Source organism: Astatotilapia calliptera, chromosome 11 (genome assembly GCF_900246225.1).
Source record: "Astatotilapia calliptera chromosome 11, fAstCal1.2, whole genome shotgun sequence".
NCBI classification, from domain to species: domain Eukaryota; kingdom Metazoa; phylum Chordata; class Actinopteri; order Cichliformes; family Cichlidae; genus Astatotilapia; species Astatotilapia calliptera.
Genome location: NC_039312.1, coordinates 3,452,208 through 3,479,427, shown reverse-complemented (window position 1 = coordinate 3,479,427; position 27,220 = coordinate 3,452,208). Strand labels below are relative to the sequence as shown.

The 27,220-nt window shown below is 47.3% G+C and overlaps 1 protein-coding gene across 8 annotated transcripts in view; it reads right to left on the bottom strand.

Moving 5' to 3' along the window:
• Window positions 1-27,220, bottom strand: part of ascc3 (activating signal cointegrator 1 complex subunit 3) — a 141,264-nt gene that overhangs the window by 15,262 nt on the left and 98,782 nt on the right. For all 8 annotated transcript variants that reach the window (XM_026185181.1, XM_026185174.1, XM_026185180.1 and 5 more), the window contains 20 exons: window positions 25,833-26,024; window positions 25,292-25,516; window positions 24,875-24,994; window positions 23,956-24,120; window positions 23,231-23,317; window positions 22,926-23,102; window positions 21,820-22,045; window positions 21,324-21,478; window positions 18,680-18,778; window positions 18,444-18,612; window positions 17,544-17,764; window positions 16,124-16,209; window positions 15,778-15,944; window positions 15,448-15,593; window positions 12,207-12,327; window positions 11,924-12,066; window positions 5,557-5,694; window positions 3,978-4,098; window positions 3,656-3,788; window positions 2,051-2,176 (listed from right to left, as the gene is read on the bottom strand). In XM_026185181.1, the coding sequence (XP_026040966.1) occupies window positions 2,051-2,176; window positions 3,656-3,788; window positions 3,978-4,098; window positions 5,557-5,694; window positions 11,924-12,066; window positions 12,207-12,327; window positions 15,448-15,593; window positions 15,778-15,944; window positions 16,124-16,209; window positions 17,544-17,764; window positions 18,444-18,612; window positions 18,680-18,778; window positions 21,324-21,478; window positions 21,820-22,045; window positions 22,926-23,102; window positions 23,231-23,317; window positions 23,956-24,120; window positions 24,875-24,994; window positions 25,292-25,516; window positions 25,833-26,024 (3,017 nt within the window). The remainder of the gene's footprint in view (window positions 1-2,050; window positions 2,177-3,655; window positions 3,789-3,977; window positions 4,099-5,556; window positions 5,695-11,923; window positions 12,067-12,206; window positions 12,328-15,447; window positions 15,594-15,777; window positions 15,945-16,123; window positions 16,210-17,543; window positions 17,765-18,443; window positions 18,613-18,679; window positions 18,779-21,323; window positions 21,479-21,819; window positions 22,046-22,925; window positions 23,103-23,230; window positions 23,318-23,955; window positions 24,121-24,874; window positions 24,995-25,291; window positions 25,517-25,832; window positions 26,025-27,220) is intronic.

Genomic DNA, 27,220 nt, shown 5'->3' with positions numbered 1-27,220 from the left:
TCCAGTAAACACAGAGTAGCAAAGCTGGCTGTTCTCCTGGCTCCTGCAGGAAAACCACTCTCAGGCTGCAGCGTTATTAGCATGCTCAGAGATGCTAACAGTTAGCACCTGAGCGTCAGCAGAAGCACAATCAAAGACAACTTCCATTAGTTCACAAAGCCAATATTTGTGCCTGTACTGCTGGGAAACTACAGCACATGTGGCTTTTTCCATGCTGAAGGAAACATTTTAAGATCCGAGGCAACAAAATCTGTGTGAATGTATCAACAACATCGTGGTAAGACTGGAAAACAGGGTCATTACTGACGGGCAGTTGTGCTAATTAGTGCCATCTGGTTCTCTATAGTCAGTTACAAACCACGTTTCATGGTTTCTGAAGCTGATAAGACGAAATGATGAATTGTAACTGTAAGATAGTTTTTATAAACTCGTATTGATGCTTTTGTTTTAAAATCCTCGAAAACTGACAAAAAATACAAGATTTCAATGTCAGATATGTGTGCACGTCTCAAACTGAGTCACTGACTCTTCTCAGTTATTATCAAAGGCCTACAAGCAGAAAACAGTCCTACAGTTGAATAATGAATCCTACAGTCTACAGTCCTGCTCTGGGCTCAAGTTCAGTCTCTTACTTTGGGAAACAGTTTTGTTCCTGTGGTGTCGTCATGTCAGTGAGAGCGAATGCCACGATAGTCACCGAGTCCTGGATGTGAGGACGGGCAGAGGAGGGCAGCCAAAGCGGTTTGTTTCAGACAGGTGATGAACTGTAGATAAAAGGTGGACGGACTTTTGAGGTGGAGCGCCTTACACCTGCATCCTCTCTGACGGGTGATGGGGTGACTCCTCGTGTGGAAAGGCAGCATTGCTCACCTCTGACTTTATTAAACACTTACGGTTTCACAGGGATCCAGTTTTAAATCAGGCTGTACTGTGATAATATTCACATGCCCTCCTACTACTACTATTATTATTTGTCTGGTGTAAAGCAGCAACACTGAGGCAGGAGCACTTCCCTCACAAACTCTCTGTTTGCACTAAGAACGAGATAAACACGGATCATCAGAACTGTGTGATGCAAACGCTGTCTGAGGTGGAGGAAGTCGTGCATGTAAACCATGTAACAAATGATGTCATTATGATTATCATACCAAACCTTTCATAGCGCACTAACACGGAGGTGACATCACAGCTGAAGGAGTAGAAGCAGCCGTGGAGACATTGGATGGCCTCATTTATGGGCGTGTTACTGTCACACACTGTGTGTGTGTGTGTGTGTGTGTGTGTGTGTGTGGGCGTGTGTTACTGTCACAGCTCCACATGTTAGCAGCACAGACACATGAGCACCGAGCGTGTTTATGACCAAACACATTTCAGAGGCGGGGCCTGTTTGAAAGCCACGCCATCAGGCTCAGCGCCACGAAGCTGCTGATGGCACAGCGAGGCAGCCGTGAATGTAGTTAGGGAGCACTTAGGAAAAAGTGCTTGTGTGAATGTGCTTTGAGTGCTCAGATGAGTAGAAAAGCGCGATGTCCAGTGTCTGTATACAGCCAACACGGAGCTGTCAGGCAAACAAAACTATAATAGTTTACCATGAACACTATTTAGAAACCCAGCAGGCTGCTTTGTAACTGTAATGCTGTTTATAACATTGATGATCAAACCACTCCTTCATCTTTCAGTGAGAAACAGTGAAGTCAGCAGGGCTGCAGTGAGGGACGCACACAGACGCAGCTGTGTGCCCACAGTTTGCAGCAGATGACAACAAATGAATGCAGCGACGCTCCAAAGCCTCTCTGAAATGTGAACACTGACCCAAAATCCCAGTTTGAATCCAGATATCATCTGGACTCACAGGCCTGCAGGGTTACAGTGCCACTGCTGGGCCTCCGTCAGTGGTAAATGTGGGATGACAGGCGTGCAATTACCAACAGGCTGGAATGTTCTGGAGTGGGCTCTGTCTACATAGCAGATGTTTGGCTGAACAACACATCACAGCAATAACCAGGCTGTGTCTACACTATGCACAGGTGTGTGTGTGTGCTGGGCTAACCTGGGATTCATCATCAGCCGTCTGAAGAAGTAGGTCCAGGTGATGTAGTCCATGGCGTCCTGCTTGGATGAGATGGTTCCTGCAGCAATCTCAGCATTCAGATGATCAGAGAGCACGCCGAGGAGGCTGAGGATACGACACGACACATCAGCTGGTTGACTTATCACTGTAGGCCTTTCTAAACAGCAGCATGCTGGCAGAGGGTAACGATGGTGCTGTAAAACCAGCACCTAAAAGCATGTAAATACAATTTTGCATCACTTGCAGTGGTTTCCAGGACAGCGGTGACCACATGTTGCAGCAGAGATTTGCACACAAACTACTGCAGCCCGACACTGAACAGGAAACAAACCCTGGGCTCTGATCCATGGATGCCCCACCAGTGTCATCACGGTGGCTCTACAGTGACAGTGCAGTCCAAAGACTGCAGTCACACTACAAAGAACATGAATCATATCTGATACCAAGCCTGTTGCTGATGTTAGAGATAAACTGTCTGCTTTGTTTACATACTACCTGTGCTAACACGTGAATGCTATTGCTAACAGGGAGGAGACTATAATGACAGTGTATAAGGTCACCAGTTTATCTTTATTAACGACACTGCTGATGTTGCATTCATGCGTGATTACAGTGAACATGAGCTGATAGTAACGACTTCATTCAACATGTCTGTGTAAAACAAACCTCTGCATTTGGACAGTGAAAGCATCTTTTTTTCTGTTTCCTCTGAAAGATTCCCAGAGTCTTTCTAGCTTCCTGTCAGATTTCCCACTCTGACCAGAACGCACACATGTCACAAAGTATGACCGCTGTCCAAAAACTGCATTTAAAAAACGTGCTCCCTCTGTTCACTGCAACAACTGTAGTGGCTCCAGTCTGCAGCACGTCCACTTTGATATAAAACATTTCAGGGACACTGAAAAAATGAGCTGTTTTCTTGAAATATTACTCACATTAATTACACTGAACCCAACACACCATCATATAAATACTCAACAAAAACCAGCGAGACAAAATGTGCGATCTCTTTTATCGTGTAGGTGCTATTAGCGTCCTCGGAGAGTGATTTAACGCCCTGGCACCTCGCCGCTGCTGTTATCTCTAATGTTTACGTTTATGATAAACATCAATCTAAGACTTGAAGAGAGCTGCGAGGCCCTCAGAGCACCTGTGGGTCTGACAAAGGAGAAGAAATCACTGTAAAACACACAAACACACACACACAGTGTAAAACACACACACAGTATAAAACACACACACACAGTGTAAAACACACACACAGTATAAAACACTGAGGAACTACGACTGCAGGTGTGTTGTGTGAACAGAAAGCATCATGTAAAGACTGAAAGTATCTCGTCCCACTTAGACGCTGTCAGTGCTGCAGGACAGACTGATCCGAAGGGGAAACAGCAGCATCCTGTTTGTACTGACAGCATGCTTTCACATAAGGCCTGATATGTATCACAGTACTTTAACCTTGGTGTGAACAGTTACGGGTCATAAAGATTTAAATACATTAGACATCCACAGATGGGCCCAGTCTTTGACACTAACAGATGACTATGGCAGGAATCCTGATGATGAAGATTGTGCTGTTACCTGGACTCTACAGGAAACGGCTCGTACAGAAACTTCTTGTAGAAATCCTTCTTTATGTCGTGGACAAGGATCACTGCTTTGCCCTGGTCATCAAACTGAGGACGGCCTGCTCGCCCCATCATCTGCAGCACGTCTACACACACACACAGTTACACACAACCTTTAGAGCAGAACGTTTACGATCTGTTAATGCAGTTTGTTCTGAGCGTCAGTGACAGCTATATGAGAGAGCTTCTTAATGCGGAGTTTAACGTCACACAGACTGGAGGAAGCACACTTCCTGTTCCACAGAGACCACACCCAGGCTGTCACTGAGCTGTACCTGTGATGGGGTAGTCCACATAGCGCCTGGATTTGCCATCGTAGTACTCGGTTCCCTTGACGACAACCAGGTGAGCGGGGAAGTTCACTCCCCAGGCCAGAGTGCTGGTAGCAATCAGAACCTGGTGACATTTTAGAAATGAGTTACAACCAAACAGGACGTGAGATATAGACACAGCAGCTGAGGAGTGACAGAGTCTAACTGTGCACAGGATTAATGTAGCAGCATTCATCCTCTGTAGCACTAACAGACCTGTGTGTGGAGCAGACAGAACAACAGGAAGTGAGGACAGGCAGACGGAGAGAGACAGCTGGGGTTTTGCCCAATTACAGAAATTCCAGGCAAAGGAAAAGCTTTGGAATGTGCTTGAAAGAGCCTGGAAAACTATTCCTGAAGACCACTAAAGGAAATGACAGGAAGGCTTTCCTAAGATAGTTCAGGCTGTGATGAAGAATAAGGAGGTCATACCGAACACAGACTGTAACGCTGTGAAACATGTCACTATCTCTACTTTCAAGATTAGGCTTCGAACTTTCCTTTTTGCTAAAGCATATAGTTAGGGCTGGACCAGGTGACCCTGAATCCTCCCTTAGTTATGCTGCAATAGACATAGGCTGCCGGGGATTCCCATGATGCACTGGGTGTTTCTTCTTCACTCACTATGTGTTAACAGACCTCTCTGCATTGAATCATATCTGTTATTAACCTCTGTCTCTCTTCCACAGCATGTCTTTATCCTGTCTTCCTTCTCTCACCCCAACCAATCACAGCAAATGGCCCCGCCCCTCCCTGAGCCTGGTGCTGCTGGAGCTTTCTTCCTGTTAAAAGGGAGTTTTTCCTTCCCACTGTCGCCAAAGAGCTGCTCATAGGGGGTCATATGATTGTTGGGTTTTTCTCTGTATCTATGAAGCGTCTTGAGGCGACTGTTGTTGTGATTTGGCGCTATATGAATAAAATTGAATTGAATTTTGCCACACATGCTGCATTTCTATGTACACTACATTGGTGCAGTAGGTTCGAGTTTGTCTGCCTTCACATGCACAGTGGGGTCAGCAGATGCAGATGCTGACCCCTCTGTGGCAGGGTGTGGTTTGTGGCTCAGCTGCAGGGGAAGGGTGGAGCAGTGGGTTCAGGGGGCGGTGCCAGGGGAGCCACAGCTGTCATCCATCACACCAACCGTGTCGTCCTCATTTCAGTAGCTGCCTTAGGAGAGAGCTGTGTGGTGTGTGAGCAGGAGAGTGCAGCTGGAAACATGTGCGTACATGAGAACGCCAAAGAGCCATGTGAACAACACTGTAAAGCACTTTTTGCTTTTGTTTGTCCGTCCTTATCAGCCACTTCTTCCTCACTAAACTGCAGTTCTATTAGCTGCATGAACGCACAGGAAGGGCAGGGGAGGGGCCGGTTGCATTAAGAGATTCGATTGGTCATTCCAGTGTCAGTTATGCAAATGAATGAACAGGCTGCTGTCAGTGCTGCTAGGACCGTAGCCTGTATATTTATGGAGACACTAACCCATCAGCCTACATGTGCATCAGCTGTGCCAGATTAGCAGCCCAGCAGCGGGGTGAGGGAATACCTGAATCTTACAGTTGACAAACAGCTCCTCTACAGTCTTTCTGTCTCTCTCATGGAGGCCTGCATGATGCATGCCGATCCCAAAGGCCAGTGTCAGCTTCAGGTTGGAATCTCGAACTGTGCCAATGATGTCCTCTATCTGCAAACAAACCAGAGCACAGACAGTGATTAGTACGAAAAACAAATCTCACCGAGGAGTAACGAGCTCTCTAGTCCCAGGGCTTCGTTACGATAAACTTTGCTTCTAATGTGGTCTGTCGTGTTCATTTATTCAAAATTATGCTGTTACACTGGGCGCGTCGTGTGGACTTTTGCCATCCTCATGTACATATATAACATATTTAAACTGGACATCAACCCAATCCTGACTCACAAATCTCATATTGACTGATATGGAAAAAACTAGGTTGGTGATTTGATCCTAGACTCCTCTAGTCTGCATGCCAAATATCTTTTGACAAAATACTAACCGCATGGTGCTCTCCGATGCATCCATCAGAGTGTGAATGTGTGTATATATACACATATATATATATATCTACATATCTACATATATATATATATACATATACACATATATATATATATACACACACACATACACACACACACACACATATGTACAGTGGGGCAAAAAAGTATTTAGTCAGCCACCGATTGTGCAAGTTCCCCCACCTAAAATGATGACAGAGGTCAGTAATTTGCACCAGAGGTACACTTCAACTGTGAGAGACAGAATGTGAAAAAAAATCCATGAATCCACATGGTAGGATTTGTAAAGAATTTATTCATAAATCAGGGTGGAAAATAAGTATTTGGTCAATAACAAAAATACAACTCAATACTTTGTAACATAACCTTTGTTGGCAATAACAGAGGTCAAACGTTTACTATAGGTCTTTACCAGGTTTGCACACACAGTAGCTGGTATTTTGGCCCATTCCTCCATGCAGATCTTCTCGAGAGCAGTGATGTTTTGGGGCTGTCGCCGAGCAACACGGACTTTCAACTCCCGCCACAGATTTTCTATGGGGTTGAGGTCTGGAGACTGGCTAGGCCACTCCAGGACTTTCAAATGCTTCTTACGGAGCCACTCCTTTGTTGCCCGGGCGGTGTGTTTTGGATCATTGTCATGTTGGAAGACCCAGCCTCGTTTCATCTTCAAAGTTCTCACTGATGGAAGGAGGTTTTGGCTCAAAATCTCACGATACATGGCCCCATTCATTCTGTCCTTAACACGGATCAGTCGTCCTGTCCCCTTGGCAGAAAAACAGCCCCATAGCATGATGTTTCCACCCCCATGCTTCACAGTAGGTATGGTGTTCTTGGGATGCAACTCAGTATTCTTCTTCCTCCAAACACGACGAGTTGAGTTTATACCAAAAAGTTCTACTTTGGTTTCATCTGACCACATGACATTCTCCCAATCCTCTGCTGTATCATCCATGTGCTCTCTGGCAAACTTCAGACGGGCCTGGACATGCACTGGCTTCAGCAGCGGAACACGTCTGGCACTGCGGGATTTGATTCCCTGCCGTTGTAGTGTGTTACTGATGGTGACCTTTGTTACTTTGGTCCCAGCTCTCTGCAGGTCATTCACCAGGTCCCCCCGTGTGGTTCTGGGATCTTTGCTCACCGTTCTCATGATCATTTTGACTACCGATTACCGACACTAACAAGCTGATCTACAATACGGCAGCAGTGATCAGTGAGATGCTTGGCTACAAGTTGAACAGCCACAAGGGGCAGTACCCTCCATGGAGAAGGAGGCTAGAGGGCAAGATCAAAGTAGCACGGAGGGAGGTTAGCCAACTAACGGAGTTGCAGAAAGGTGCGACAAAGAAGGTGCATAAGAAATACAGCAAGCTGTCCATACCTGAGGCCTTGGAAACTGCCAAGCAAAGACTCACAGCCTTGGCCAGCCGCTTGAGGAGGTACACCAGAGAGATAGAAGGCAGGAGAATAAACCAGCTGTTCTCCACAGAACCAGCAAAGGTGTACTCTCAGTGGCAAGGGAACAATAAGAGAACAGCACCACCAAGGCTGGAGACGGAGCAATACTGGAAGAGCATATGGGAGAAGGATGCAACCCATAACGGCAATGCTCAGTGGCTAGTGGATCTGAGGGCAGACCACAGCGACCTCCCTGAACAGGGTCCAGTAACCATCACAGTGGCAGATATCCAAGAAAGGGTCTCCAGTATGAAGAGTTGGACAGCACCAGGGCCCGACATGGTTCACGCCTACTGGCTGAAGAAGCTAACTGCACTCCACGAGCGTCTGGCAGCACAAATGAACCAGCTGCTAGTTAACGAGAGACACCCGGAATGGCTAACTGAAGGCCGGACGGTCCTGATCCCCAAGGACCCCAAGAAAGGACCGGTCCCCTCCAACTACCGACCAATAACCTGCCTCAGTACTACATGGAAGCTCCTGTCAGGCATCATATCGGCTAAGATGAACAGGCACATGGGTCAATACATGAGCGGGACACAGAAAGGAATTGGCAAGAATACCAGAGGCGCAAAACACCAGCTACTGGTAGACAGAACAATCAGCCGAGACTGCAAGACCAGACTGACCAACCTGTGCACTGCCTGGATTGATTACAAGAAGGCCTATGACTCAATGCCCCACAGCTGGATACTGGAATGCCTAGAATTGTACAAGATCAATGGGACCCTAAGAGCCTTCATCAGGAACTCAATGGGGATGTGGCGTACAACACTAGAGGCCCATAGCACAAGTCACCATCAAGTGCGGGATCTACCAAGGAGATGCTCTGTCCCCACTGCTGTTCTGCATAGGCCTGAACCCCCTCAGTGAGATCATTAACAAGACTGGCTACGGATACCGACTACGGAACGGAGCAGTTGTCAGCCACCTCCTGTACATGGATGACATCAAGCTGTATGCCAAGAGTGAACGAGACATCGATTCACTGATCCACACTACCAGGCTATACAGCAATGACATCGGGATGTCGTTCGGACTGGAGAAGTGTAGTCGGATGGTAACAAAGAGAGGGAAGGTAGTCAGAACTGAGGGGATTGAACTACCAGAAGGCAACATTGCAGACATAGAGGACAGTTACAAGTACTTGGGGATCCCGCAGGCGAATGGGAACCATCAGAATCAGAATCAGAATCAGAATACTTTATTGATCCCTGGGGGAAATTATTTATAACCATGAAGAGGCCGCTAGAAAAGCTGCAACCACCAAGTACCTGCAGAGGGTCAGGCAAGTCCTGAGGAGTCAGCTGAATGGTAAGAACAAGATCCGGGCCATCAACACGTACGCCCTGCCCGTGATCAGGTACCCTGCTGGGGTAATAGGCTGGCCAAAGGAGGAGATAGAAGCCACTGACATAAAGACAAGAAAGCTCCTTACCATGCATGGAGGGTTTCACCCCAAGTCCAGCACCCTGAGGCTGTACGCTAAGCGGAAGGAAGGGGGCCGGGGACTGGTGAGTGTCAGCACCACAGTCCAGGATGAGACAACGAACATCCAAGAATACATTGGGAAGATGGCCCCAACTGACCGAGTGCTCAGTGAATACCTCAGGCAGCAGAAACCCAAGAAAGAGGAGGGAGACGAGGAACCATCATGGAAGGACAGGCCCCTGCACGGTATGTACCACCGGCAGATAGAGGAGGTGGCTGATATCCAGAAATCCTACCAGTGGCTGGACAAAGCTGGACTGAAAGACAGCACAGAAGCACTAATCATGGCAGCACAAGAACAAGCTCTGAGCACAAGATCCATAGAGGCTGGGGTCTATCACACCAGGCAAGACCCCAGGTGCAGGCTGTGTAAAGATGCCCCAGAGACAATCCAGCACATAACAGCAGGGTGCAAGATGCTAGCAGGCAAGGCATACATGGAACGCCATAACCAAGTGGCCGGCATAGTGTACAGGAACATCTGTGCCGAGTATAACCTGGAAGTCCCGAGGTCAAAATGGGAGATGCCCCCAAGGGTGGTGGAGAATGACCGAGCTAAGATCCTGTGGGACTTCCAGATACAGACGGACAAAATGGTGGTGGCTAACCAACCGGACATAGTGGTGGTAGACAAACAGAAGAAGACGGCCGTAGTGATCGATGTAGCGGTTCCGAATGACAGCAATATCAGGAAGAAGGAACACGAGAAGCTGGAGAAATACCAAGGGCTCAGAGAAGAGCTCGAGAGGATGTGGAGGGTGAAGGTAACGGTGGTCCCCGTGGTAATCGGAGCACTAGGTGCGGTGACTCCCAAGCTAGGCGAGTGGCTCCAGCAGATCCCGGGAATAACATCGGAGATCTCTGTCCAGAAGAGCGCAGTCCTGGGAACAGCTAAGATACTGCGCAGGACCCTCAAGCTCCCAGGCCTCTGGTAGAGGACCCGAGCTTGAAGGATAAACCGCCCGCAGGGGCGTGCTGGGTGTTTTTATATATATATATATATATATATATATATATATATATATATATATATATACACATATACACATATACACATATATATACATATACATATATATATACACATATATACATACATACGTATATATATATATATATACATACATATGTATATATATGTATATACTAGGGGTGAAACGATATTTGTATCGATATTGAACCGTGCGATACAGTGCTTTCGGTTCGGTACGCATATGTATCGAACAATACAAAATTTGTAATTTATTTTATCAACTTTCCTTCTGACGATGCTGTCTGTGTTGAGCGCTCAGTGAATCTGCGTTCGACTACTCCGCCTAGGGTCGACAGTGCAGCCTAGGCGGAGTAGTCGAACGCAGATTCACTGAGCGCTCAACACAGACAGCATAGTCAGGAGGAAGAGCGCAGGGCAAGCTAGCGAGACAGAAGTTAAGCTCTCCTTGCAAGATGGACCTCCCCCACCCTCATTCAGATCTGGCGTTTGGAATTATTTTGGTTTTCATGTGACGTATGACCCTGAAGGTAAGCGAGTCATGGACTAAAGTATATATATATATATATGTATACATGTATATATATATATATATATATACATGTATACATATATATATATATATATATATATATATATATGTATACATGTATATATATATATATATATATATATATATATATATATATATAGAGAGAGAGAGAGAGAGAGAGAGAGAGAGAGAGAGAGATATATGAGATAATATGTCATTATTCTGAGAAGTGTCTGTGTAGCAGTAAAATGAAACGATGCACATAAGAACCAATTCCAACCCAGCTTTGGGAGAAAGAAAGATGACGTTGAATAAAAACAGTGATTCAAATTACATTTTAAATTTCAAATACACTAACTGAAGTGAAACAGTGGGTATGAGATAATAACGCTCAGGCTGTAGAAATCAAATGGAAGAGAAACATCAGGCCCTGAGAGCAGCAGCAGAGGGAATAAAGAGCTGTCAGGCCAGAGATGGGATTTGTCGTGGCGGTGACCCCCGGCGAGCGTTAAGCAGCCATCACTAGAAGCCTGTCAGTCAAACAGCAGGAAGCTGAGCTGTTACACAGGCCGGTGCAGGGAAGCAGCAGGCAGCGGCATATATCAGTGGAACACACACACACTGAGGCAGGAGGGCTATACACACAGAAATCTGCCTATGGTATAAGACACTGCATATTTACTGAGTCTGCAGGGCCCAGGAAAGCAGATCTATGACTTCGACATCTATAATTTAGGTTAGATTAGTAATGTTAATCCAGATAAATAAACAGGTAACAGAAAGGTGAGGACTGGCACAGTGCTCAGCTCATTACATGTTCTCAGTGTCCATGAAGGGAGGCCTAACTTAAATACATTCACTGTGAACATCATTAATAAAGAATCCAAATCTATGAATTAATCATATATTTGGCATCAGAAGGGAGGGTGAACGCCGCCCCCGCAGTGAAACACGACTGTGGGAGTATCCTGCTGTGGGACCAGTGTCTCTAGAAGTGACAGTGATGTTGTGATGGAAGGACAGAAGGACACATAACATTTAGAAATAAAGCTCAGCAGCAGTCAGCAGTAGAACTGGGTGGTTTTCCACAATCACCCAGCGCCTGGCCTGGGAACGCCTGGGTGTTCCCAGGCCAGCTGCAGGAGGCGGGAGAGGGAGGCCTGGGCTTCTCTGATTGGGCTGCTGCCCCCACGACCCAGCCCCGGATAAACAGAAGTGTGTGTGTGTGTGTGTGTGTCTGTGTGTGTGTGTGTGTGTGTGTGTAATATATATACACTACTTATTCTTGTTTTTATTTTGTTGTACTAATGTAAGGTGACCTTGAGGGACTTTAAAACGTTTGAATATTATTATGACATATGAGCACAGCGTGCATGAAAGAGCTGCTGTGTGTCAGCAAACCTCTCTCTCATCCTGGTGCAGCCACTGTTTGGGGTTGTCCTCTGTAGCCAGGTAGGCGATGAGGTCCAGGGCGGTCAGGCGAGTTTGCCTTCGTGATGACACAAAAATGAGCACAGGCTTGGCTGGAGAGTGAGCGCGTATCGCTGTGGAGAGTCCAAAACAGTAGTTAGTTTCAATATTGCACATGGTCAAGGAGTATTACCAAACAATGCTGCATGAAAAGCCAGCAACATCTCACGTGCACATGTGCTAACGTGCAAAAACAGTGTGTACAAAGCTGCACCTTGGAAGGTGGGCTTGTTCATGCTGGCCATGCGGGGGCAGTAGTGCTGTCCTGGAAAACCGTGGATGTGAACTTCAAGTGGGACCGGGCGCACAGACGGACGGAAGTTAAACAAACCCACCTGTTAGACCAAAGACGAGAAGAAGAGAGATTTAATGTGCGCAGCTGGCAACAGGAGGCCCGTCTGTCTGCAATGTGAACACTCTGTCACTGTCATGCAGGCACAGAGCTGCTCTCTGTGTTTACTGTGTGATAAGGCGCTATGGCCAAAGTGAACTTACTGTGTGATAGCATGTTGAAAGTGTGCGTGGCATTTTTTGCAGTGTTATTATATTGAGGGCTGCAGCATGTGTGCAGATGTCTTAAAAGCCTGGATAATGGATTAGCAGCTCAGTCCCAACAGCAGCCAAGCAGCCAGATTTATGGACAACACAAAGACAGCACGTCTCCTCTACAGCTCTGAAGGCAGAGCAAAGGAAAGCTCCAGTGTTTGACTCTGATGGTGCAAAGTGTAACTCACATCTACACACACTACAAAGACTGGCTGATATAAAGGTTTGTTAAACTGCTGCAAGCTCCTTTTAGTCTCTAATGTTCATGACATACCACAAAATCAAAGTACTGGATGGACTACGCACAAACATGGAGGCTGCTGATGAAGCTCATCATTGAGCAGCAGCTGCAGGGCACGAGCAGTGCACAGGTACAGCTTCAACACCAAACTGAGCATGATGAGGACTTTGTCCTTTGTTTGAACTGGGACAGTTTCCACCCCTAGCAGAGTAACTATTACCCTGAGTTACTATTACCCTGAGTTACTATTACCATGAATAACTATTACCCTGGGTGGAGCCAATGCCACATGTGTGTCTTTGTCTGCCTGTGTGACATAAACAGTCATTAAAAGACAAAACATGAGTGGGAAAAATAAGAAAACTAAACACTTCATTATGATGTGAAAACAAGAAGAATCTGAATTCTAATCTATGATAGATGATCAAATATTAACTAGTGAACACAGATTTAGTCCTACGACCCTGGACGCAGTTGGCTCAGGACGAGAGCACAACGAGCCTTGTATGCATGTTAAGAGCTGAGAATGTGACATCAGTGTTACAGTAAAATGTTTCCTCTCCATCACTCTGATGCTCAATCTTGTTATTATGTATCATATATGTCACACTGATACAATGATACAGACATGAAAACAGAGAATGGATATTTATGGTTTCTGCCTGAACAACAAAGAGCAAGCAGACGGGCATCCAAAACTATACGTGAACTGACACACGTAGGCACGCTCACACACACACACGTGCGCTAACGCACACACACACACATGCATGCAGACACACGCACACACACACACGTGCGCTAACGCACACACACACACGCTCTAACACGCGCACACACACACACACATGCAGACACACGCACACACACACACGTGCGCTAACACGCGCACGCACGCACACACACGTGCGCACAAACACGCGCACACACACACACATGCATGCAGACACACACACACACACACACGTGCGCGCACATGCGCGCTCGCTAACACACACACGCACACACACACACGTGCGCTAACGCACACACACACGCGCTCTAACACGCGCACACACACACACATGCATGCAGACACACGCACACACACACACGTGCGCTAACACGCGCACGCACGCACACACACACGCGCGCTCACAAAGACAGACACTGTTTTACGATACAAAATATTTGACTGACTTTAGCTGGTAAGCCTGTATATAAAGGATGGCAGTGTGTGATGTAGGGGTGGGCGGTATAAACGGTATACGTTAGAAACAATATAAATTTGGCCACCGGTAAAGATTCTGTTTTTTTTGCAAATTTGCATTATAATATTTATTTTCGTTTTGCCTGCAGTATATAAAAATTGGTGTATCTCAAAAATAAAACTATGAAGACACTCAAAATAAATTTCCCCCGGTTGGAAACTATTTTGTGCAACTTTTTTGTATTTACAGTTTTGAGGGATAAGCCTCTTAAATTTCTCTAACTAGAAATATATGTTAAAAAAACAAAAACGATCTTCAATTTTTTTGTAGTTTATTGCACTTTTTTGCAATTTATGTAATTACTATGCACTTAATGCAGACATATTATTAAAATTTGGACTATAATGGTTGTATTGATGTATAACAACTTGAAATGCTCCCACAAATGGCTCCACAGCATGTAAGAATATAAAGATAAGCTCTGGTGGACTTGGTGCTATGGTAGGTCTTAAAGGGTTAATGACTAACCTGGTATTGTGGATGGATTATCTCAGTTGTTCTCCTGACTGATGTTTGGTCCTTTTACAGCATCCTGCCATGCGATTGCATTTGTCTCTAACCATCAGGAACCCTCATGTTAACTTTTATAAGTGTAAAAGTGTTAGTGTTCGTCCTCCAGCTTCACTGTGTTTATGTTAGGCTAACGTAGCTGTTTTGCTAGAGATCACGTAGCACATCATTATATACCAGCGAGCCCAACTTCAGTAACCCTACAAACGTCACTGCTGTTTAGTTTTCTGTCTTCATTTATGTTGGAAGTGATAGCAGAGCTGTACGTTTGAATTTTTTCAGAAATCTCTCAGTCAGAACATGCTATATCATGCTTAGGTGGAAACTAGCGAGCTAACTTCCTGCTAACTTCTAACTCTGTTAAATTTAATAGATTCTGTTTTCATGGATGCATGGATGTTAAACTTCATAGTTACACCTGGTAAAGCAGCAACGCTGATCATTTTATTAAAGATGAAAGAATTTAGACAGTTTTTAACTCTCAGTGTTCGTTTGACTTTGGGACCTGAGGGGGACGGAGTTTAGGACCCAGATTCCTCCGCGAGGCTCCTGACTACAGCAGCAGTAATGCTCCAACAATCCATCAGGCGGTGCGGCTTCATAGCTTAGCAAAGTCGCACTAAAACATTTTTGACAGATGTTTGAGCGCCGTGTAGCACATAAAATCGGTTCGAGGTCAGTGAGCACAACCAGAATTCATACATAAGGAGCACCGGATTATAAGGCGCACTGTCGATATTTGAGAACATGATAGGATTTTAAGTGCGCCTTATAGTGTGTACAATGCGTTATACAGAAGAAAAGAATATATCATGATATATCGTTAGCGCACATGTTTCAGATTATTCCGCGATGTGGATTTTAGGCCATATCGCCCAGCCCTAGTGTGATGTAATGCAGGTGCCGACCTGTCCGATGCCCAACCAGTCAGCCAGGTCTCGAGCGTTGGCCAGAGCCGTGGACAGCCCAACTACTCGAACACTCTTGGAAGTGTGAGACGAGATGAAGTTGGTCCTGGACACAATGACCTCGAGGACTGGACCTCTGTCCTCACCTGGAAACAGACACAGTGCTAACGCTAACACAGCTAACAGGGAGTCCTGTTTCAGGGCCTTCACATGTTTATATTTAGGACATCATGGGCTACATGGAGCAAAAGCGTTTTTGAGCCGTGGTGAAGAACATACAGGTAGGACCTGCTCCACACCAGCGGGCCCAGGTGTGCTGTAGACTCTTACCCAGCAGGTGGATCTCATCGATAATGAGAATCGCTACTTTCTGGACGTAGCTTCGATTCTGCCAACTCCTGCTGACTCCATCCCACTTTTCGGGCGTGGTGACGATCAGGTCAGCTTTTGCTATGGCTCTCATGTCTGGAGTCACGTCCCCGGTCAGCTCCACCACGCTTCACAAGCACAAGAAGAAACTGTTTGTTGGTGTCATATGAACAGCATTTACAGTGTGTCTGCAGGAGTAACTCGATTATGTTTAAGGCCTAATTGATACCAGTTTAAAAACCATGTCATCATTAGCTAGTTTCATGTGTTTAAGGCCTCTTTACATGCAGAGTTTCTCTGTTCTTACTTTTTTCCAAGTTTCTCTTCAATCCTGACCTTCCAGTCCTCAATGCGCTCCCTCACCAGGGCCTTCAAAGGGGCAATATACACGACCTAAACACAGAACACAGGCAAACAATAACTCGATCAAGCTCGGCTAGTTTCCCTACACTGACTGCTCTGCTGGAGCATCTCAGCTGCCTTTGCCGTGTGTTTAAACCACCTGTGCTGACTGCTGCTGGGATCCAGGGGTCACAGGGTAAGGAAGGGTGTGGATCCTGTTGACTACATGAGTGAAACGACCACAGTAAGGCGATCCACAGAGAGCGTTTACACTCATCATTAGGGTTTCTTTCTCCAGGGCTGAAATACATTTTTATCAAACGGCCAAAAATAACAGTAACATGCAGACCGTTGACAGACTCATTGCCTTTTATAAAGAATAAATCTGTGTATGTGTGCTGTGCATCCATTCATTCACAGTCAGTGACAACAGCAGGTGGACTGCAAAGCAAACAGTTAACCAGACTAAGTGGACGTGGCATCATTCACACCATCAAAGCCCCAGAGCTGATGTTGAAGTAACAGTGGATTCCTTATAAGCAGTGCAGCTCGGTGCGTTGCTGAGGAACCTCCAGGAGCCACAGCTGACTCTGTTAGCGTTGTCCTGTGGGTACACTAACCACCATCGAACTAAAGAGCAAAATTCTTCATGACGACTTCCTCTAAATTTGCTAATACAAGTCAAAGTTATGGACGTAACGAGAGTCGTGTAGAACAAAGCTACAGACACCAGAACTATGTTCACATTCCTCAGAGTAGCTACCAGATTACTGGTAATGGCTTTTCCCACTTTGAGCCCTGTTCCTCCTCTTGATGAGGTCATCGCCTGAAACTAAAATCAGAGGAAACTCTTGAATGAATCTCGTTTTAAACACACGATGTGATCATTACGGTACAGCCAGCATGTGACCGCGTGTTGTTGCAATAAAATGGACTAGCCCGCTGCGTCACTGTTTACCAGTTAGCCCACTATAGTGAGGCTAACACTTCCAGCTGTGCAGACTATGACCATCACACAGTTGCTTATAATGGAGCAGACGTTCACTTCAATTCAGTTTTGACTCTCAAACAAGTGCAAGAATTATGAAAACAAAACCAGAGAGCTCAAAGTTCTGCAACGGTGTGCTTGTTTTCACCTTCCAGCACATCCTTTTCCTTTAATTGATCTATTCCTAAAATCCCCAATGTCCAAACCCACAGTTCATATATACTTATGTAGTCATCTGAATTTACATCATGTCTCGATGAAATGCAGTGTTAGGGCCTGCACAGCTTTGATGGAACGATGCTACGATGACTGTAAAAGCAAAGAGCTGATGCTGTACACGGCACTGCGGAGGGTTCTCTGTTCCTTACATGCCTACAGAGGGACTCGGGGACGCTACCTTGGAGGACGGATACTTGTTGAAGACCCGGAACATGGCCATCTCTGCTGCGATGGTTTTTCCAGAGCCCGTCGGCGCTCCCAGCAACACGTTGGTGTCGGTGTGGTACAGTGTGTGGAAGATTTGGGTCTGGATGGGGTTGAAGTGAGTGAACTTGTAAAGGCTCTCGTACTCTCGGTTACCCAGAGCAGTCACTGGCAACGGCTGGAGGTCTAGTAGCTCTGAGAGTGAAGAAGTCATGCAAAGGATCATGGGACAAGGGTCACAAGACAACAGAGTTTAAAGGTGGCTACATGATACAATGATTATTAGAAACAACAGAAACCAATGTGAGACTTTTGCATCCAAACTGTGATGCTGATCAGAGTGTAACGTGACCTGGCCCCAGTGTGCAGGCTTGTCCCCAGCAGCTGATGTTGGGCAGTTTACTTTTTCAAACCTTATCGTGATGATCAGTGCGCTCTGGTTCCAGTAAGAGACAGAGCACTCAGAGCTTTTCTGTCCAAAGCTCCAGCTGTGGCTGAAGTGGACACACGGCTCTGCAGCTCTGCTTATTATGGCCTTGACTGGTTTGTCTAATAATGGGAAGGTCAGCTGACCAGTCAGTGTCCTTATTTGGACAAACTACACTTATAGCCTTCTAGGCTGTATCTGACATAACCAGTGTGGCTCAAGAAGTAGAGTCCAGTAATCTGAAGGTCAGCGCTTCGACCCTAACAACACCAAAGTGCTGCAGACAGATCCGTGGGTGTAAATGCAAAAATCAATCAATAAATATGTGAACAAAATCAGTGAATACAGCTTCTACTAAAAGGGCTGTAAGTACAGGTCCACCTTCTTCACAGAGCTCAGAGTAACATCATGAAGGCCTGTGGGGGCACTGTGTGTCTGAGTGTGTACCAGTGTGTGGGGGGTGTCGCTCTGGTAAGATCAGGTCCTGGAAGTTGATAATGCAGACAGCTTCAGCACCGAGCCATCGGTCAGAGACGGCCCTGATGTAGTACTGTGAGGGCAACGGCTCAAAGATGGGAATGGTGAACACGATGTGCTGAGGCTCTCCTGACACCACCTGAGGAGAACAGACGCGTCATTCTCTGTGCTTTGTGTTCATCTGAGCTGAGACTCATACAGCAGACCTGTTTCTTCTGCAGCAGGAAGTACTCAGAGTGGTAGATGTGATCATTCATGGCATCTTCCACCCACAACCACCAGGGCTCACCCACTGATCCATGGACCTGAACCACACAAAGAACAGCGTTGAATTACAGTCTTTTCAGGGAACCAACACTTATTTTAGTTCCCTGATTAACCCAGGTTCGCCCTGCAAGGCCCAGAGAAACTGCACAAATCCCAAGAGCTACAAAAGCCACTGAGTGCAGCTCGTTTGAAAGCCTTTAATCTCTCTCTCTTTTGCAAAAGATGTTTTTGTTTTTTATGTTTGAAAAATGGCATCTGTCTGCACGTCCGTCTGTCTACATGCATCACTGGCCACATCTGTGCATTCTTGAAACATGTGTAGGTGTCATGTAGAAGTCTAACAACAACTGCCATAGTTTGAAACGAAGAAGCAGAAAATTAGTATAAACATTCATTTATCACTGAATTGAAGTTTTGGAAACAGCACAGAAAGAGAATTCAGGTTTTTAACCCCCCCATGAATGTCTGGTACTACTACCACTTAGACCAGGGGTGGGCAACTCCAGGCCTCGAGGGCCAGGGTCCTGCAGGTTTTAGACCTCCCCCTGGGTCAGCACACCTGAATCACACGATTAGTTGATCTCTGGAGAACTTCAGAACATGTTGAGGAGGCCATTAAATCAGCTGACACGTGTAAACCTGCAGCACACGGGCCCTCGAGGCCTGGAGCTGGACACCCCGACCTGTGCCAGAGGGAAACCCAGGATGTCTTACACGTCGTTACACATCGTTACACATCATACGCTCTGTGTGTCCCTGTAAAGTCACATGAAACTTTCTTTGGCAAAGATGAACATGGATCCTGTAACAGATGGCGAGGACCCACAGAGCCCCATCTCACCATCATGGAGTCAGTCCAATAAGCAGAAGCACTGTGCCCCCCCCTTGCTAGAGTCCCGAGGTGACCTGGAGCTGGGTTCTGTTCATGCCCACCTGTGAGCGTGTACACAGCACTCGGGGGAATCACTTGAATTTGGGGACATGACAAACATTTGAATGCCCCGTGCTGATGTTACAACCTAACTCACCAAACCAGCAGGCAGTTTGCCACAAACAGCCAACGCTGCTTGGAGAATGATGTCATCCTGTATCATAATGAGTCAGCGTGGTGCGTTTCCTGGCCGCCACCTGGCTCATGTGTCGGTGCATGTGTCGCGGCTCTGCAGCAGGATCACGGTTAAGCCAGCTGGTATTCCATTACCACTCTCCCATGATTGCAGCATGCATTGCTAATCGGACATAAACATTCATCTTCGTATTCAGCCCTGCAACGAGCTTTCTGTGCGTGACAAACTTTGGACTAAGCTTCACATGATCCCTGCTGCCCACTAAGGTGGGACAGGCTGGCTCTCAGGGACAGATGGAGATTCCCTGGCTGGGAGAACAAGGTAGGTGGGGTGCTCTTGTTTGGGCCAGTGTGGAAATATGAATGTCTGTGAGTAGTTTTGGTGCCCGAGCACAGGAGGAGAACGAACATATGGACAGCCCAGCTCTCTCTGGACTCCTCATTCTTCTGTGCTCAGTAGGAGGGAGCGTCCATCGGCCTTAATGTCCGCACGTCTCTGAGCAAACTGCCCCGATGCATGCATCAGTATGTGACACCATAATGTGTTTAAAAGCATAATTAAAGGGGTGGATGATATGTTCACAGCAGAAGCCACGATGTAAACTGAGGAGGGGGAACTTTGGGAGAGGGCTGGAGCCTTTGTTATTCCAGAGCGTCCCGTGGTGAGAGGCGCTGTGTGGGGACGAGTCCCTGATTGTTCAGAACAGCCAGGCTGCTTTCAGTCTCTGGGTCTTAGAAGCGGCGCTGCCCGCAGACAAGCTCAGAGGGGAGGAGCCTTTGCTGCTGCAGCTCCTAACATGTGACACCGGCGCCTCCTCTGGCTGGTCACCTCCTGTTGATTTCATTTTTGTTGTTTTCTGTCTTTTTCATTTGAATCTGTCTTGATGTCTTTACTCTGCTGTGCAGCACGTTGGTCCATTGTGGTTGTTTTAAAGTCCCTTACAAATAAGGTTGCTATGGTAATGGGCGGCTGGGCTCAGGCTTACAGACAGGGCGATGAGCTCGGAGTAGAGCGCCTGCATGCGGTTCGGGGATGTTTCATTGGCACGTCCCTTTGGAGGTTTTCTGGGTAGGACTAACTGGGCGGTGACCCAGGACATGTCATCTGGCCTGGGGACACTGTGGGATCCCCCAGGAGGAACTGGAAAGTGGGGAGAGGGCGTCTTTCCTCATGTGGTGCATTTTCCATTGTTACACCTCTCTGACCTGTCTTCCCCATGTGATGTTTGTGTCATGCATGTGTGGTCGGAGGGTAACTTCCCTCGGGATGAATAAAGTATGATCAATCAATCAATCTGGAATGTCCTGCTTAGCGCTCTGTTCCTTTGGGTCACCTGAGGCGATGGATGAAAGGACGGACGGAGGCTTGAACTGTAAATATGTCACAGCAGATCAAAGGTTGGTCTAACCCTGACATCTGCCCCTCACACTCAGGTCAGCTGTAAAACATTTGACCGTCTCTGGAAAATGCTGCACGGCGAACCATCCTGACTCAAGGATACGTAATCTGTCTGTACCTGGTCATTCCAGCGAAAATCAGGCGTGACGATGAGACGAACACGCAGCACGGTGCGTGTGATTGGCTGGATGGTGGCCTCCATTGAGATCGAGGGGATCTGGTGGACACACTGTTTGACCGTTAACCCGATGTTGACGTGGTGCAGCATGTGACCTGGAAAAAGTACACCTGGCATTAAGGTGTTTATTAAAACCAGTGTGCGTGAACTTTCTGTTTATCAGCAAAAGCTAATACTTAAATAAAAGCTCGGCTTATGTTGGATTAAGCACTAGTCTGAGCTTCTTCCACTCAAAACACTTTTCTCTTCTTTAAAGCTGCAGTTAACAAAAACAGTATGATCCCGTCAGGACAGACACACGGCTGCACCCTCAGCACGGCTGATTTACTGTGGTTTCAATAAACAAGGCAAAGTCGAACAAAGTGCGGTGATGCCAGTGTTGCACAGCAGTGCTGTGAAAGGCCTCTGCAGCACAGAAACACTGGGCTGCACTCACCAATGTCATCCTTCCTCATCTCCTTCAGTTTGTCCACAGTCAGCTTCTTCTCCTCCAAGCGGTTCAGCACGACGGGGCTCAGGTTGGGGAACTGCCGGAGGGGGTGGGCAGAGTCCCACAGCCGCTTGTCGATCACCTTGCACAGGGTGAGCAGTCGACGGGTCATAAGCGGCCAGCGCTTCCTCAAAGCGATCTCAAACAAGGCCCTCACGATCCGAGCGGCGTTCTGTGGGCGACAGCGGGAAAAACATCAGCCAGAGGTTCCACACTACACGGAGCAGCTGGTGGGCACATCGCTCAGCATCGTTCACCACGTGTGACGAAGAGCAGACGTGCAGCACCCAGAGGTCACATGGTAGTGTTGCTCGCTGTGATTTAGTCAGCTGATAATGTCATGTGACCATGTGGTACAGGACATGCAGTGTGGTGGGCCTGTGTTTAAGAGCAGGTGGACACAGGAAGGCCTGCACCTTCCTGTCAACAGTCAAACTACTGATTTAATAACAAATATTATAATAAATGTTTTTGTCTTTTCAGTTCTGAATTGAAAAGGTCGTTTTAATAAACACTGGGATCATATGTACCGACACGTATGCAGGTGTTGTTCTCGAGCAGAGTGGCACGTGCACGCTCTTTGTAGTTTCACAGCCCCGTCGACTCGTGCAGTCAAACCTCCACCCCAGCACCACTCATGAGTGTTTTACACAGTTTGCTCACTGACCAGGGGGGACAAGTCAAAGTCACATGATCAGTGCTCAGCTGTCCATCGCATGTCAACAGGAAATGAGCTACTGTAGTTTTAGAGCGAGGCTTGTGTGCAGTCATCAGCACCAACATCCTCTGATGTCATTCTAATCATTTCATTTTCAATCAGTCTTCAGGTTTTTTATTTTTCCACCTGCTTCCTTTGGCCCCGCCTCTTTTTGTTCCCATTAAAATCCCAAAAATCAACAGTGATTTAAAATCGTTGAGTTAGTGTGGCAGCAAACACCACAGCACGGGTCTGACTGTGTGCGTATAACAGATGGGTGAATGCAACGCCAGCGCCCTGCAGCACCTCGCCCTGCAGCACCTCGCCCTGCAGCACCTCGCCCTGCTGTCCTCACCTGTGCAACATAGGACAGGTCCGAGATGAGCGAGAAGCTGTCCACTTCTCCTCGGCCGATGTACGTCTGCAGCAGGATGTTGACCTTGCCGTAGCCGTTCTCCACACCTCCTGCAGCTGGAAGCTGACAGTAGCTACACAGCATCTGCTCCAGCTCCTCCATCTCCTCCTCTCGAACCTGGCGACACACAGCAACACACCGAGCTGGATTATATGAGCTGTGCTCAGTTGTGACAGAGCTTTTTATTGGATGAACACAAACTGTACTATTTGATAACTACATACGTTCTGACGGCCACAGCTCACCTTGAGTTGTTCAAACTCCTCAGCTTTGGAGACGATGCTGAGGATGTCGGCTTCTGTTCCCTGAGGGTTGAAATGCTCATTGAACGTCTTCACATGTGGAGGAAAGAGAAACGTTGGTGATTATTGGATCAACCAGAGCGTGTACTGTGCTTACAGGAACTGTAAACTGCTGATGAGAAGCTCCTGGCAGCTGTGCTTCATCCAGCTGCTGCAGCCTGTGTGAAGGACACTATGAACGGTTGTGATGCACTCGTGTGTTGAATAGTTGGAACGTGTTTGGACAGAAGCACTGAGAGCGGCTCGAAACGTGACACTTTCTGTTATCATGGCTCCATGCTGCTCTGCAGCCTGCAGGTTCTCACCTGCATGCACTCAAACACATGTACTAGAAAAACAGCTCATCTATAATCCAGCAGGATGAAGTTTAATGCTGATGAGTGCTAGCTGTGCATAAATGCATGGCCTAACACAGCCGCCCAGTACGAGTGTGTCCAACCCAACAGCACTGCTGTGTGTGTGTGTGTGTGTCTGTGTCTGTGTGTGTCTGAGTGTGTGTGTGTGTCTGTGTGTGTGTCTGAGTGTGTCTGAGTCTGTGTGTGTCTGAGTCTGTGTCTGAGTGTGTGTGTGTGTGTGTGTGTGTGTGTCTGAGTCTGTGTGTGTCTGAGTGTGTGCGATGCTCCATGGACCTCTGCAGTGAACAGAGTGAACATGTGTGCGGCGTTTACCTCTATGGTGTTATATTTGATGTAGAAGTGGCTCGCAGTCCTGCCCAGGTCTGTGGAGGCGAAGTAGCCGGTGCGCTCGTCGAAGCGGATCATCCTGGCCTTATCCAGCTTCCTGCCCGACTCCACCACCAGATCCTTCCTGTACAGCTCCAAAGCTGGATCCATCTGAGCTCCCGCAGCACGAGAAAGACGTCAGTAACACAACAACTTTGTTTTTCTCTTGTGTTTTCAATACATTTAAATCACAACGTTCATTTATAGTTCAGTTATGACCTGGTCTAACATTTCATACAGCATGTGCTAAGAACCTTGCTGTCACTTCTGAGCAAAGTCTGGATCTCTGAAGTCCTCCAAGAAACCCTGCAGAAACCAACCTTCTACTTTTACACTCGACCTTTCTTCTCTCCTTCCTCGTGTCGGTGCAGCTGCACAGCCAAAGCTGACATGTTTTTAAGTTCCCTTCATGAGCTGCCAGTGCAATCCCCACAGAAAGCTCCACACCGACAGGCCCCTGCACACACGTCACAGTTACAGCCTCCCTCGGCTCGTCAGCTGAACGTGTGCGCAGGTGTGTGTCGGACACTGATCTTTGATGTAACACAAATAAAAGTATTATTATTGTTCTATTCCTCATTTGGGTGTTTTGTCTTTGCCCCTTCTGGCTGCTGTGGTCCAATCAGCGACCAGCTTTAGGGGGAAGCACTTTTCCACACAGGGCCGTGTAGGTCTGGATTTGGCTCCCACCAAATGAACGCCTTCATTTAGAAACTTTGTGTTACGTGTATCTGTATATCTACATGTGTTTGATGATCTGAAACACTTAAGTGAGACAAACATATAAAAAAAGCACTTTTCCACACCAGTGTACGTCCCCGCCCTCCCCCGGGGACGGCCCCGCCCTCCGGGGATCTGGACCAACCTGAGAGGCTTTGTGGTTGATGCCGTACACCAGCGGGTTGGCCCTCATGCGAACATAAAGGTAGGTGTAGCTGAGCCACTTCACAGCCTCCTCCACGTTGGTGACCGTTCCCAGAGCAATCTGTAGCAGGAGAGAGAACAGCGGCTCACAGACCTCTGTCGCCATCTAATGGACACTACCTGAAAGCACAGCTGCTCCTCTCTACTCTGCCCAGCAACACGTGCTATTAATCCTTTTCTTAAAGATGTAAAACAGCTTCACAGATTTGAAGACAGCTTGTTTCAAACACTATGACCTGAGTCCATGTTAAATGTTAGCTATGTGCTATCCTGGCACCTGTCTGCATGTCATCGCTGCCCTGTTCGGACTGTGGAAGCTAAACTTTGCTCAAAGTGAAGCAGAAGGAAACTGCGTTACCTCAGCGTTGAGGTTATCGGCCAGGCTGTCCAGGAACCGACTCTCTATGGCGTTCTGCTGGGTGAGCAGGGTCAGGTAATGGCTCAGCTTGTCGTGGGTGGTGATGATGGTTCCCTCACCATACTTATCAAACTGCGGACGACCTGCTCTTCCAAAAATCTGCATGACGTCCAGGATGCCCAGATCCACCACGGCGCCGCGCTTGGCATCGTAAATTTGGGTACCCTGCATCAGAGCAGAGACAGGTGTGTGAGTGCAGGCGGGGAGCGCTCAGAGTAACCGAGTGAATCTTTACAGCATCTCAGCATTCTGAAACTAAAACAACAAATAAAACCACGTTACACTTCAGTGCATGGTCTCACAAGCTGACTGCAGATACGTGAGGCTTTTACAGGAATAACGTTCACATTTGTGAGACACTTAAAGTTACAGAGCCAATTAAAAGCCCTCAACTACTGACTTTAGATGGAATGTGCAAAGTAAAGGACGCTCTGAGCTCCCTCAGGGTAGCAGGCACAAACACATTAAATCCATGAAGGACCTTGATGATGACAGCGTGAGCCGGCAGGTTCACTCCCCAGGCCAAGGTGGCGGTACAGACCAGGACCTTGAGGTGGCCTCTGGAGAACATGCTCTCCATCAGGCTGCGGTCAGAGCGCAGCATGCCAGCGTGGTGGATGCCAAAACCTTCAGGAAACATTTCTTTCATCTGCTTGTTCCTGGAGCGCTGGATCTGAAAGAGACGGTCAAAGAAGGAGTTTCAGAAGGAGTGGAGGCGAGTCTCAGACTCTCAGCTGTAAGTGTTCACACAAAACAGCAGCAGCAGTCGGGAATCAAACATTTCCTGTACAGTACATGCAGTAATCAGCCACTGGCAGCCTACTACAGCAGAGTGTAATACATGCACACGGCTGTAGGTCTGCTGCACACTCCAGCAGCATCTGCAGCTCACAGCACATGCACACAGAGTGAGATGTGTGCTGTGACTGACAGCAGCCCTGTGACCCGGCCGGCCACCGGGGGAGTCCTCATCACAAGGCTTTATCTCTCTCTCTGGGCATCTAAATGGAGGTCAGCGCCCAGCAGGCTGCTGCGCGGCAAAGAGAAATCCCATTACTGCCAGCAGCTGTCTGCCTCACACACTCCACGAGTGTTTGGATTGCAGTGATTGTCTGCATTTGTATGCAAACCCTGTGGATACAAGCTGGAGGCTGACTGTGCAGGTAAAATGTCACAGAGGCAAAGCCAAAAACATTTGTTGGTTAGCCTCGGTGACTGATGATTTGTACCACAAGTTACTGCCAGCTTTCACTTGGTCCGTTCAGAATACTGCAGTTTTAATCACACGGCTCTTTTCTTTTTCAGTCTCTTCTCATCTTATTATTATGCTTCAGTGCGTTACTTATTCTGCATGTGGCGCCAAATCACAACCAGAGTCGCCTGAAGGCGGCGAGTCCCAGGGAAAGAAGGAGACGTCTCCATACTGGAGAACAGCGGTCTGACATGTCCCCGAACCGGAGACACTGGAGACGGTTACTCACCCACAGTGACTGAGGAGGTAACGTCTGTGTTGAACACAGATGTCATCTCTGTGATACCCAGTGAGACATCAGTTTAAATTAACTTCTCTTGATCCTCTTAATTTCTCAGGTTGTTTTTCTCGCTGCTCGTCTCTCTGTACGCTGCACTTTGACTTTGAGTAATGGTTCGAGTCCTGCTGTGAAACCTCGACAGCATCTCGACGTTTGAAAGCGGAGGATCTGAGGTCACGCACATCCTCAGTCATGCTCTGTAAATGACATCATCATGAATAAAAGCAATGACGAGAGCACAAAGGGTTTCCTCAGGTCACACACTGAGTGAGCAGTAAGGCCACGCAGGCGTGTTTCTACGTGTATTACAGCCAGTGGCATTTCCCAGTGTGGCCAT